Source organism: Pararge aegeria, chromosome 8, assembly GCF_905163445.1.
Source record: "Pararge aegeria chromosome 8, ilParAegt1.1, whole genome shotgun sequence".
Lineage (NCBI taxonomy): Eukaryota > Metazoa > Arthropoda > Insecta > Lepidoptera > Nymphalidae > Pararge > Pararge aegeria.
In genome coordinates, this window is record NC_053187.1 from 8,514,685 (window position 1) to 8,528,565 (window position 13,881).

A 13,881-nucleotide genomic window follows, 5' to 3' on the forward strand; every position below is an offset into this window, starting at 1 on the left:
AATCCACGTCTCCGATAATACCCATTTTATTTTGCTGTCTCTAAGCGACTTTTGTAGGTGTGCTTTTACTTTGTCATATTTTTATTGAATATACATCAAAAGAAGTGTGGAGACGAAAATATCTATAAGCTGACACAGAAAGTATTTGTTCTTCAAAGACAACATTATCAATATACATATTGTTAAAACACTTATGTATACTAATGCTATTTTCAGTGCCCTAATATACATTCAATCAACAATCAATAAACCTAGCCTTAAATACAAAGTAAAACTAATCGTTTTTCAAATCTGTTCGTCTTCAAATTACTTACAAAATATCTAATAGAATTTTAATTTCTTGTGGCTCTGTAAATCGCTTTTAGAAAATATTAAATAACAAAGCGATTTTTTAATACTTCGTATGTCTGTTTTTGTGAGTGCAACAACCTTATCGTTAACTAAATAACCATGTTTAATATGGGCATAACCTACATTATTAAACATATACCTACCCATTCAATTTCATAGCTTCAAGTAGCTAACGAAAAAAACGCTGGCCTTATGTAAATTTTTACCCAGCCGCAATAAAGTATACTTAAGTACACAATATGGACTTTTTTTTTACTTACCTGTATTTCATTGACTTTGCTGTAAATACTGCTTTCTAGACTGCGCGATTGCACTCTCGCCAGCGCGTCTAGTCCATCCTGTTAAAATAGATAGTGGGGTTAAAGAGGTAGTATATAAATATCTAAAACTAAATTCTTATAAAATGTACTAAGTGATCGAAGTAAAAAATGAACACCATGTATGCTAAAATAGCATAATCCTTAAATTAACAAAGTTGTGAGTCTTGAACGTAGTGTTAATCATTAATTATTCATCCCTGTGAAAAAACATGTTGTATGAAATTCAAGAGTAGATAAATATTAAAATTTCGAGTTCATTCGGGGTTTTCACATTATTAACATTATACCAATTAAACTGGTTGCCCGAATGCGAGCCTAATAGCATGCTTTTAAGAAACATCCAGCCATCGGAAAATGTATTCTTAAAATGGAAAAGGTTGGTACATATAAAAAAGGTCAAAAAGAAATTCGTCTCGTCTCGAGAACTTTTCATTTCTTACAATTACAGGTACTAATAAAGAATAGGCAAATATGAAAGTGGGCATAGACCGAACTACTTCGATGAACTATATCTTTACAAAGTACCGGTAAATATAAATATGAATAGGCAATTATAAAAGTTAGTGAGTTTTGAAAATTGCCAAAGATCTGTTTGATGTGAAATATAAAGGTTGAAGAAATTATAAATTACACCATACAGATGCTTTTCGCGGGGTATACCAAATTAAGCTTAATTTTAATAATTTTATCGTATGCACAGAGATTATTATGTCATTATCAGTCACTTTATTAAATAGCAATTAACCACGAACATTGAAGTTTAAAATGGTGCGTTTGTTTATTTTTACCTGCAATTGCTTGATTTGTATTTCTAAATCTATGGCATCCTTTCGTAGCTGCTCGTAGTTGAGACGCGCTTGTCCTCCAGCCATCCGGTCCAGCAACATCTCTCCGCGCAGTACCGGGGGCATGCATTCCTGGTAACATAGGAATCGTTTTAACGATCATGTTTTAATGGAATTAACTGAGCAGTTGAAACCAAGGTAATGCCATTATAGGTTTAATAATGATTCCGGCTATTGACTACAAATATAAATCGTAGACCGCAACTGATGGCCGAAACCGACAGTGTTTTATGTGTATTCAAACGAGATCGTTTGAATACACATAAAATTATTTTGAACGCAGCCAAACTTTCACCTCAGTTTGGTTTTTAAAATATTTGTTTGTCTGTATAAAATACAATCTATAGGTATTTAAACCACATACTCGTACCATAATAAATAAATATACTATGACAATACACACATCGCCATCTAGCCACAAAGCAAGCGTAGCTTGTGTTATGGGTACTAAGATGACTGATGAATTAATTTATGAATAATATACATAAATACTTGTAAAATACAGTTAAACACCCAGACACCGAAAAAAATTCATGTTCATCACACAAACATTTTCCACCTTGGACTCAGAAAGCAGGGTCGCTGGCCACTGCGCCAATCGGCCGTCAAATAATATTTGCTATAATGAGTGTTTAAAAAGTAAGAAGTTATATTTTGTTTATTTTACTGTAAAAAAACACTGAGAACTCCAAAGAAAAATTTGATAAGTAGGTTTATAGATTTTTGTTCATATTTGCAACGATACCGTTCCTGTTTAATCGAACAGCTTTGACTCGTTTGAAAAATAAATAAATATTAAATTAAAGCAAAGTTTTTCGCACTCTGCAACTTGACGTACTTACGTACTCAGTTTGTCCTCGAACATGGTCTATATAATTAACATGCTTCAATTTTTAAAGACAAACTACATATATAGATTTATCAGATATTACCTATCCTTTGTTTATCATTGTCTCCTTGGAGTAACGTTATTTCTTTTCATTTACAATTATTGGAATAAATATGGATAAGAGAAAATATGTATCAGGCTTATTTGAATAAAAGGATATTGAGTTGGAGTCTCCTTGGGGATATTATATTTTGCGCCATCACATTTTAATAACCTAACCAAGAAATTGGCTTTTAAAAAGAGGCAAATAAACAGGCTCTTACTTTTTTGATAGGTTTGCTACCCGTTTATATCAAAGCTGAAGCCTTCTGATGCGTAGCTTTATATGTTGGAAATAATTATACAACAAGATTCTCATCGTATATAACTGTGTTCTAATCTGCCGTCACCACCGTTATCGTATCATCATCATTACTTCAACCGACTGAAGTCTACTGCTGGATGTAGGTCTTTTGAGGCGACTTCCAAAATCTCTGGGCCGCTTGTTTCCAGCGGCTCCCAGCGACTCGTTTGATGTCGATTGTCCACCCCAACACTTTCGTCTTAAGGCACTAAGGGATTTAGGACGAATAGATGTCGCGAAGTTTCCTGAACGCTGCCCACCCGAGTCCGATCAGTTTGTGGACTATGAGAAAGCCTTTGATTCAGTGAAAGCCTGGGCTTGTGTTAAGATCACGCGATCGCAAGTGTTGATGTGTTTGTACGAACGCCACCATGCCATACCATGCTCCGAGGCCGATCAAATTGTAGCGAGGAGTTCGACAGGGAGATGTTATCTCCCCGAAGCTCTTCACCAAAAAAAAGCTTGGAGGAAGCAGCGAGTACATCACTCAACTTAGGTTTGCCGACGATGTAGTCATATTGGCAAAGATTCTGGGAGACCTTAATACGATGCTCCTCGTATTAATACGACGTAAATATACAAGATTAGTTGAAGACATCCCATAAAAATAGTTCGGGTATTTTAGTCGATTTAGAGAATTTAAGATAACAATATATTTATATTTTTTTATTAGAAATTGGCTTCCCCGATTAATTGTGAAGACGCAAAATCACATTTGCACGTGTATATATATGTGGGTGCATATGAACGTAAATCAAATATTATTGTTTCAAGATATTTGAGACTCCGGCTCCATTTGACTATATGTTGTCATTACGTTCTTTTTAATGACATCTTTGTAGTTATTTCTCTAAAAGTAAAAGATAGATCTCAGAAAAAAGTCGTGGAACAAAAGTATTTAATTAATATGAATACTCAAACACGCATACATAATTACCCGACACTGTAATTAAACTGGACAAAACTACACTGTCCGTTTTAGTTTCAAAGTCGCACCTGTATCAGATATCAGTCACAGAACAGTCTCCGATGGTATGGTCACTGTTATATAATATAATGTGTGTAAATGATGCCTACTGGCAAAAAGATACTCTACATTGTGACAATATTTGATGTGCTGAGAAATCTGTCGAATACAAATTATATATATCAATATTCAATGTTGTAGTTTAATATAATACTAGCCAATTTTATACGCGTTGAAATTGTATTCCAATATGTGGATGAATATGCAAAATTATGTATGGCAAGTAAATGCTTTTAGTTAAAGTTGAGACGTAACACGAGGCTTGGACGTGGAGATAACAAAGTTAGCCCATGTGCAAATCGAGTAATCAACCCGCAAACTACTCTAAATAGCACTTACTTTAGTTGATGAGGCCCACCTTGTTACGACAGAGTAGATTAGAAGATTAAACATTTAAAACCCTAACCATCAGGGAGTAATAAATGTAGAATCATTAAAAATACCGTTACGGGAGACAGCAAAAAATTTTTCACATTTTGTTCTCTTAAAAGTTCTTATTTGCCTATGCTATGTGTAGGCGAAATAAAATAGATTTTTCGAAAAAAGCAGAATAGAAAATCAAAAAGCCTGCTGCATGGCTAAATATAATCCTAAATATATGATGTTAAAACCATAATTCAAACACACGTTTATACGCACATTCACCGCGTATAATAAAGTAATCGCCATTTAGATAAGAAATGAAATGTTCCTTATATTAAATAATAAGCATTTCAGAGTAATATAAGTCTGTTTTTGGCGTTAAGCTACCCCCTTTCAAATTCCAACAAACCTGGGACTGTACTTCTTAGGTTTGTGGGAAGGTCCAATTGAGGACATCACTTTTTAACATCGGTAGTTCGGGCTTGAACGGTCATGCCACAACGTTGATGAATGAGTAAGTCAGCCAATGGGGACATCTTTCACTGTAAAATCTAGGCCAACCGTGTGATTCTCTGAAACGCTTTGTTCCGCGTAGAGTTTACCATTAAAAAGTTTTTTTAAATACCACAATTTACCATTGTTGTATAATATATGTTTGGCAAGTGCTATTGATAGCCCAGTGGCTAGGACTTCGACTTCACTTTGGGGGGGCCGAGTTTTAATCCAGCACGTATTAAGGTTAACTTTTCTTATTTATGTGCATTTTAAGCAACTACAAAACGCTTGCTTCAACGGTGAAGGAAAACATCGTGAGGAAACCTGTATGCCTGAGAGTTCTCTATAATGTTCTCAGCGGAGTAGTGTGGAGTCCACCAATCCGCACTGGGTCAACGTGGGTGACTAAGGCCTGACCCCCTTCTCATTGTTGGAAGAGACCCGTGCCCTGGGTTGAGATGATCATTATGATGATGAAGCACACAAAGCACATAGCTCGGAGAACCGATGGTCGTTGTCCAAGATGGATCTAGGATGGTGACTCTGCAACGCCAAACGCAGCATTGGTGGTCTCCCAACGAGACAACAGAAGACGACATCAAAAGAGCCGTTAAGAGCCGCTGCCCAAGACCATTGAATTTTGAACTCCCCACAAAATACCCATGTCTAGCAGTGGACATCAAGTGGTTGATATGATGATGATGACTACAATCAATCAAACCAATCAATCATTGTTGACTACCTTGGTCCATCCATACATTGTCGAGAACACTATTCTCGACAATGGATAAAGAGGTAGTAGATACAGTCAGACCAAAAGTAGCGAGGTACTTTTTTGAAATAAGTAAATAACATTTTACAGTATCAGCCCGGAGCTAGCAAAATTGCCGCTATCCACCCCAGTGTTCTAGATTTCATCGCTGCGTAATCGTTGAAAGTATAGTTGTAGAGAATCGATTATTATAATACAAAATTAGAATGTAGATAAATACAATATCTAATAATACAGCAGTAATAACATTAATTTCTTAAGTGTTTACATTATACTTCAAGATACACTTTTGATCGAAATAAATAAAACAATTCAAACATTTTAATAGAAAGTTTATGATTATAATACGCAGCAATGTGCAATTTGGGCAGTCATGTCTGGTTGTAAGATTATCCATAGATCATATTTTCAATAGAAATATAAGATTGACCAGTGGTTAGATAACGAAAAATAAAGATACGTTTTTAGATAGCGTATTCATTTAACGAAGAACATGCAAATATCAAAAATATGTAATTCACGTAAGTGGTACTAATATTGCATACTTATTTTCAAAATCACTTTTCACTCATCATCTAACGATCGAAGTGATGAAGCTTCTTTGAACCCCAAACATAATTGGGATTAGCTGGAAGACAAATTAATCGATATGTTTTAAACTACCCAATTAACACGACTTTAGTTTATTATGAGGGACTATTTTACTTTTTTACTCTTTATTTGTACATCACATCATTCAGAAAAACGAAAAAAAATTCTATCACAGACTATCACGATTGTATATGAAATCCATTACAATTACTATTACAATCGATTATATCGACATCAATGGTATAAAGTGAGGCATTGAGTTTACAGAATAACCTAAAGGTATTTGCAAATCATATCGACTGTACACCAAGTCAACTCAAACTTGAATGTGAGCTTTTTATGTGGCTTAAAGTGTGTGACGCGTGGGCAACGAATGGCTCATCGTAGTCCACTTTTCGTATACTACCGTCACAAAAATATAGAAGGGTATGCTGTAAGGCGTATAACATATAGGTCAAATTCCAATACTTTAATTTCAGCTGGTCCTGTGTGCGAAGGAGATAATAGAACAGCCAACAGGCCCGGTTAATGAAGAACAGCGAATAGAATAAAAGACGAATCATGCTTGTTCTGCAAAATTTTAACAATATAACAACGATAACTCAATTCCGATACGATAAATTCGCACAATAGGAGAGGTTGTTGTATAAATACGTCGTAAATTACGTTATCCGCACTTTTGGGTAAATTGGATCCGATACAATATACATTCAAAGGAAATACTGCAGTTATTTTTGTAGGAACGACAGACAAAGAATCTTTGCGGCTTAAACTGAGACCCCTCATTAAAACTGATCAAGTGCGAGATAAAACGTGTAGGGCAGGGTTCCGTAGGCTGTGTCCACCAAAAGTATTATCAGCCGCCCGTGAGCGAGCGTTACACAATTTACTGTTTTTTTATACACATAAAACTTGTACCTACAACTTATACTAGCTATAACGCTATACGTAGTCGCTAAATATCTGTAGCCGATTATTTTACACGCCGCGGAACATGCTACCGATGATTGAAGTATTGTTTGTTATCTATTGTAATTAAGAGAAATTTATAGCTCTAAACTATATTTAATTATATCCCACGATCCTACTCCAAAACTCCAAAGAAAAATTTGATAAGTAGGTTTATAGATTTTTGTTCATATTTGCAACGATACCGTTCCTGTTTAATCGAACAGCTTTGACTCGTTTGAAAAATAAATAAATATTAAATTAAAGCAAAGTTTTTCGCACTCTGCAACTTGACGTACTTACGTACTCAGTTTGTCCTCGAACATGGTCTATATAATTAACATGCTTCAATTTTTAAAGACAAACTACATATATAGATTTATCAGATATTACCTATCCTTTGTTTATCATTGTCTCCTTGGAGTAACGTTATTTCTTTTCATTTACAATTATTGGAATAAATATGGATAAGAGAAAATATGTATCAGGCTTATTTGAATAAAAGGATATTGAGTTGGAGTCTCCTTGGGGATATTATATTTTGCGCCATCACATTTTAATAACCTAACCAAGAAATTGGCTTTTAAAAAGAGGCAAATAAACAGGCTCTTACTTTTTTGATAGGTTTGCTACCCGTTTATATCAAAGCTGAAGCCTTCTGATGCGTAGCTTTATATGTTGGAAATAATTATACAACAAGATTCTCATCGTATATAACTGTGTTCTAATCTGCCGTCACCACCGTTATCGTATCATCATCATTACTTCAACCGACTGAAGTCTACTGCTGGATGTAGGTCTTTTGAGGCGACTTCCAAAATCTCTGGGCCGCTTGTTTCCAGCGGCTCCCAGCGACTCGTTTGATGTCGATTGTCCACCCCAACACTTTCGTCTTAAGGCACTAAGGGATTTAGGACGAATAGATGTCGCGAAGTTTCCTGAACGCTGCCCACCCGAGTCCGATCAGTTTGTGGACTATGAGAAAGCCTTTGATTCAGTGAAAGCCTGGGCTTGTGTTAAGATCACGCGATCGCAAGTGTTGATGTGTTTGTACGAACGCCACCATGCCATACCATGCTCCGAGGCCGATCAAATTGTAGCGAGGAGTTCGACAGGGAGATGTTATCTCCCCGAAGCTCTTCACCAAAAAAAAGCTTGGAGGAAGCAGCGAGTACATCACTCAACTTAGGTTTGCCGACGATGTAGTCATATTGGCAAAGATTCTGGGAGACCTTAATACGATGCTCCTCGTATTAATACGACGTAAATATACAAGATTAGTTGAAGACATCCCATAAAAATAGTTCGGGTATTTTAGTCGATTTAGAGAATTTAAGATAACAATATATTTATATTTTTTTATTAGAAATTGGCTTCCCCGATTAATTGTGAAGACGCAAAATCACATTTGCACGTGTATATATATGTGGGTGCATATGAACGTAAATCAAATATTATTGTTTCAAGATATTTGAGACTCCGGCTCCATTTGACTATATGTTGTCATTACGTTCTTTTTAATGACATCTTTGTAGTTATTTCTCTAAAAGTAAAAGATAGATCTCAGAAAAAAGTCGTGGAACAAAAGTATTTAATTAATATGAATACTCAAACACGCATACATAATTACCCGACACTGTAATTAAACTGGACAAAACTACACTGTCCGTTTTAGTTTCAAAGTCGCACCTGTATCAGATATCAGTCACAGAACAGTCTCCGATGGTATGGTCACTGTTATATAATATAATGTGTGTAAATGATGCCTACTGGCAAAAAGATACTCTACATTGTGACAATATTTGATGTGCTGAGAAATCTGTCGAATACAAATTATATATATCAATATTCAATGTTGTAGTTTAATATAATACTAGCCAATTTTATACGCGTTGAAATTGTATTCCAATATGTGGATGAATATGCAAAATTATGTATGGCAAGTAAATGCTTTTAGTTAAAGTTGAGACGTAACACGAGGCTTGGACGTGGAGATAACAAAGTTAGCCCATGTGCAAATCGAGTAATCAACCCGCAAACTACTCTAAATAGCACTTACTTTAGTTGATGAGGCCCACCTTGTTACGACAGAGTAGATTAGAAGATTAAACATTTAAAACCCTAACCATCAGGGAGTAATAAATGTAGAATCATTAAAAATACCGTTACGGGTGACAGCAAAAAATTTTTCACATTTTGTTCTCTTAAAAGTTCTTATTTGCCTATGCTATGTGTAGGCGAAATAAAATAGATTTTTCGAAAAAAGCAGAATAGAAAATCAAAAAGCCTGCTGCATGGCTAAATATAATCCTAAATATATGATGTTAAAACCATAATTCAAACACACGTTTATACGCACATTCACCGCGTATAATAAAGTAATCGCCATTTAGATAAGAAATGAAATGTTCCTTATATTAAATAATAAGCATTTCAGAGTAATATAAGTCTGTTTTTGGCGTTAAGCTACCCCCTTTCAAATTCCAACAAACCTGGGACTGTACTTCTTAGGTTTGTGGGAAGGTCCAATTGAGGACATCACTTTTTAACATCGGTAGTTCGGGCTTGAACGGTCATGCCACAACGTTGATGAATGAGTAAGTCAGCCAATGGGGACATCTTTCACTGTAAAATCTAGGCCAACCGTGTGATTCTCTGAAACGCTTTGTTCCGCGTAGAGTTTACCATTAAAAAGTTTTTTTAAATACCACAATTTACCATTGTTGTATAATATATGTTTGGCAAGTGCTATTGATAGCCCAGTGGCTAGGACTTCGACTTCACTTTGGGGGGGCCGAGTTTTAATCCAGCACGTATTAAGGTTAACTTTTCTTATTTATGTGCATTTTAAGCAACTACAAAACGCTTGCTTCAACGGTGAAGGAAAACATCGTGAGGAAACCTGTATGCCTGAGAGTTCTCTATAATGTTCTCAGCGGAGTAGTGTGGAGTCCACCAATCCGCACTGGGTCAACGTGGGTGACTAAGGCCTGACCCCCTTCTCATTGTTGGAAGAGACCCGTGCCCTGGGTTGAGATGATCATTATGATGATGAAGCACACAAAGCACATAGCTCGGAGAACCGATGGTCGTTGTCCAAGATGGATCTAGGATGGTGACTCTGCAACGCCAAACGCAGCATTGGTGGTCTCCCAACGAGACAACAGAAGACGACATCAAAAGAGCCGTTAAGAGCCGCTGCCCAAGACCATTGAATTTTGAACTCCCCACAAAATACCCATGTCTAGCAGTGGACATCAAGTGGTTGATATGATGATGATGACTACAATCAATCAAACCAATCAATCATTGTTGACTACCTTGGTCCATCCATACATTGTCGAGAACACTATTCTCGACAATGGATAAAGAGGTAGTAGATACAGTCAGACCAAAAGTAGCGAGGTACTTTTTTGAAATAAGTAAATAACATTTTACAGTATCAGCCCGGAGCTAGCAAAATTGCCGCTATCCACCCCAGTGTTCTAGATTTCATCGCTGCGTAATCGTTGAAAGTATAGTTGTAGAGAATCGATTATTATAATACAAAATTAGAATGTAGATAAATACAATATCTAATAATACAGCAGTAATAACATTAATTTCTTAAGTGTTTACATTATACTTCAAGATACACTTTTGATCGAAATAAATAAAACAATTCAAACATTTTAATAGAAAGTTTATGATTATAATACGCAGCAATGTGCAATTTGGGCAGTCATGTCTGGTTGTAAGATTATCCATAGATCATATTTTCAATAGAAATATAAGATTGACCAGTGGTTAGATAACGAAAAATAAAGATACGTTTTTAGATAGCGTATTCATTTAACGAAGAACATGCAAATATCAAAAATATGTAATTCACGTAAGTGGTACTAATATTGCATACTTATTTTCAAAATCACTTTTCACTCATCATCTAACGATCGAAGTGATGAAGCTTCTTTGAACCCCAAACATAATTGGGATTAGCTGGAAGACAAATTAATCGATATGTTTTAAACTACCCAATTAACACGACTTTAGTTTATTATGAGGGACTATTTTACTTTTTTACTCTTTATTTGTACATCACATCATTCAGAAAAACGAAAAAAAAATCTATCACAGACTATCACGATTGTATATGAAATCCATTACAATTACTATTACAATCGATTATATCGACATCAATGGTATAAAGTGAGGCATTGAGTTTACAGAATAACCTAAAGGTATTTGCAAATCATATCGACTGTACACCAAGTCAACTCAAACTTGAATGTGAGCTTTTTATGTGGCTTAAAGTGTGTGACGCGTGGGCAACGAATGGCTCATCGTAGTCCACTTTTCGTATACTACCGTCACAAAAATATAGAAGGGTATGCTGTAAGGCGTATAACATATAGGTCAAATTCCAATACTTTAATTTCAGCTGGTCCTGTGTGCGAAGGAGATAATAGAACAGCCAACAGGCCCGGTTAATGAAGAACAGCGAATAGAATAAAAGACGAATCATGCTTGTTCTGCAAAATTTTAACAATATAACAACGATAACTCAATTCCGATACGATAAATTCGCACAATAGGAGAGGTTGTTGTATAAATACGTCGTAAATTACGTTATCCGCACTTTTGGGTAAATTGGATCCGATACAATATACATTCAAAGGAAATACTGCAGTTATTTTTGTAGGAACGACAGACAAAGAATCTTTGCGGCTTAAACTGAGACCCCTCATTAAAACTGATCAAGTGCGAGATAAAACGTGTAGGGCAGGGTTCCGTAGGCTGTGTCCACCAAAAGTATTATCAGCCGCCCGTGAGCGAGCGTTACACAATTTACTGTTTTTTTATACACATAAAACTTGTACCTACAACTTATACTAGCTATAACGCTATACGTAGTCGCTAAATATCTGTAGCCGATTATTTTACACGCCGCGGAACATGCTACCGATGATTGAAGTATTGTTTGTTATCTATTGTAATTAAGAGAAATTTATAGCTCTAAACTATATTTAATTATATCCCACGATCCTACTCCAAAACTCCAAAGAAAAATTTGATAAGTAGGTTTATAGATTTTTGTTCATATTTGCAACGATACCGTTCCTGTTTAATCGAACAGCTTTGACTCGTTTGAAAAATAAATAAATATTAAATTAAAGCAAAGTTTTTCGCACTCTGCAACTTGACGTACTTACGTACTCAGTTTGTCCTCGAACATGGTCTATATAATTAACATGCTTCAATTTTTAAAGACAAACTACATATATAGCTTTATCAGATATTACCTATCCTTTGTTTATCATTGTCTCCTTGGAGTAACGTTATTTCTTTTCATTTACAATTATTGGAATAAATATGGATAAGAGAAAATATGTATCAGGCTTATTTGAATAAAAGGATATTGAGTTGGAGTCTCCTTGGGGATATTATATTTTGCGCCATCACATTTTAATAACCTAACCAAGAAATTGGCTTTTAAAAAGAGGCAAATAAACAGGCTCTTACTTTTTTGATAGGTTTGCTACCCGTTTATATCAAAGCTGAAGCCTTCTGATGCGTAGCTTTATATGTTGGAAATAATTATACAACAAGATTCTCATCGTATATAACTGTGTTCTAATCTGCCGTCACCACCGTTATCGTATCATCATCATTACTTCAACCGACTGAAGTCTACTGCTGGATGTAGGTCTTTTGAGGCGACTTCCAAAATCTCTGGGCCGCTTGTTTCCAGCGGCTCCCAGCGACTCGTTTGATGTCGATTGTCCACCCCAACACTTTCGTCTTAAGGCACTAAGGGATTTAGGACGAATAGATGTCGCGAAGTTTCCTGAACGCTGCCCACCCGAGTCCGATCAGTTTGTGGACTATGAGAAAGCCTTTGATTCAGTGAAAGCCTGGGCTTGTGTTAAGATCACGCGATCGCAAGTGTTGATGTGTTTGTACGAACGCCACCATGCCATACCATGCTCCGAGGCCGATCAAATTGTAGCGAGGAGTTCGACAGGGAGATGTTATCTCCCCGAAGCTCTTCACCAAAAAAAAGCTTGGAGGAAGCAGCGAGTACATCACTCAACTTAGGTTTGCCGACGATGTAGTCATATTGGCAAAGATTCTGGGAGACCTTAATACGATGCTCCTCGTATTAATACGACGTAAATATACAAGATTAGTTGAAGACATCCCATAAAAATAGTTCGGGTATTTTAGTCGATTTAGAGAATTTAAGATAACAATATATTTATATTTTTTTATTAGAAATTGGCTTCCCCGATTAATTGTGAAGACGCAAAATCACATTTGCACGTGTATATATATGTGGGTGCATATGAACGTAAATCAAATATTATTGTTTCAAGATATTTGAGACTCCGGCTCCATTTGACTATATGTTGTCATTACGTTCTTTTTAATGACATCTTTGTAGTTATTTCTCTAAAAGTAAAAGATAGATCTCAGAAAAAAGTCGTGGAACAAAAGTATTTAATTAATATGAATACTCAAACACGCATACATAATTACCCGACACTGTAATTAAACTGGACAAAACTACACTGTCCGTTTTAGTTTCAAAGTCGCACCTGTATCAGATATCAGTCACAGAACAGTCTCCGATGGTATGGTCACTGTTATATAATATAATGTGTGTAAATGATGCCTACTGGCAAAAAGATACTCTACATTGTGACAATATTTGATGTGCTGAGAAATCTGTCGAATACAAATTATATATATCAATATTCAATGTTGTAGTTTAATATAATACTAGCCAATTTTATACGCGTTGAAATTGTATTCCAATATGTGGATGAATATGCAAAATTATGTATGGCAAGTAAATGCTTTTAGTTAAAGTTGAGACGTAACACGAGGCTTGGACGTGGAGATAACAAAGTTAGCCCATGTGCAAATCGAGTAATCAACCCGCAAACTACTCTAA

General features: G+C 35.7%; 1 protein-coding gene across 1 annotated transcript in view; it reads right to left on the reverse strand.

Moving 5' to 3' along the window:
• The window catches only part of LOC120626095, a 279,619-nt gene that overhangs the window by 75,218 nt on the left and 190,520 nt on the right, over positions 1-13,881 (reverse strand). Inside the window, exons 9-10 of the mRNA XM_039893388.1 lie at positions 1,460-1,588; positions 612-689 (exon numbers count right to left, since the gene is read on the reverse strand). Coding sequence (XP_039749322.1) covers positions 612-689; positions 1,460-1,588 — 207 coding nt within the window. The remainder of the gene's footprint in view (positions 1-611; positions 690-1,459; positions 1,589-13,881) is intronic.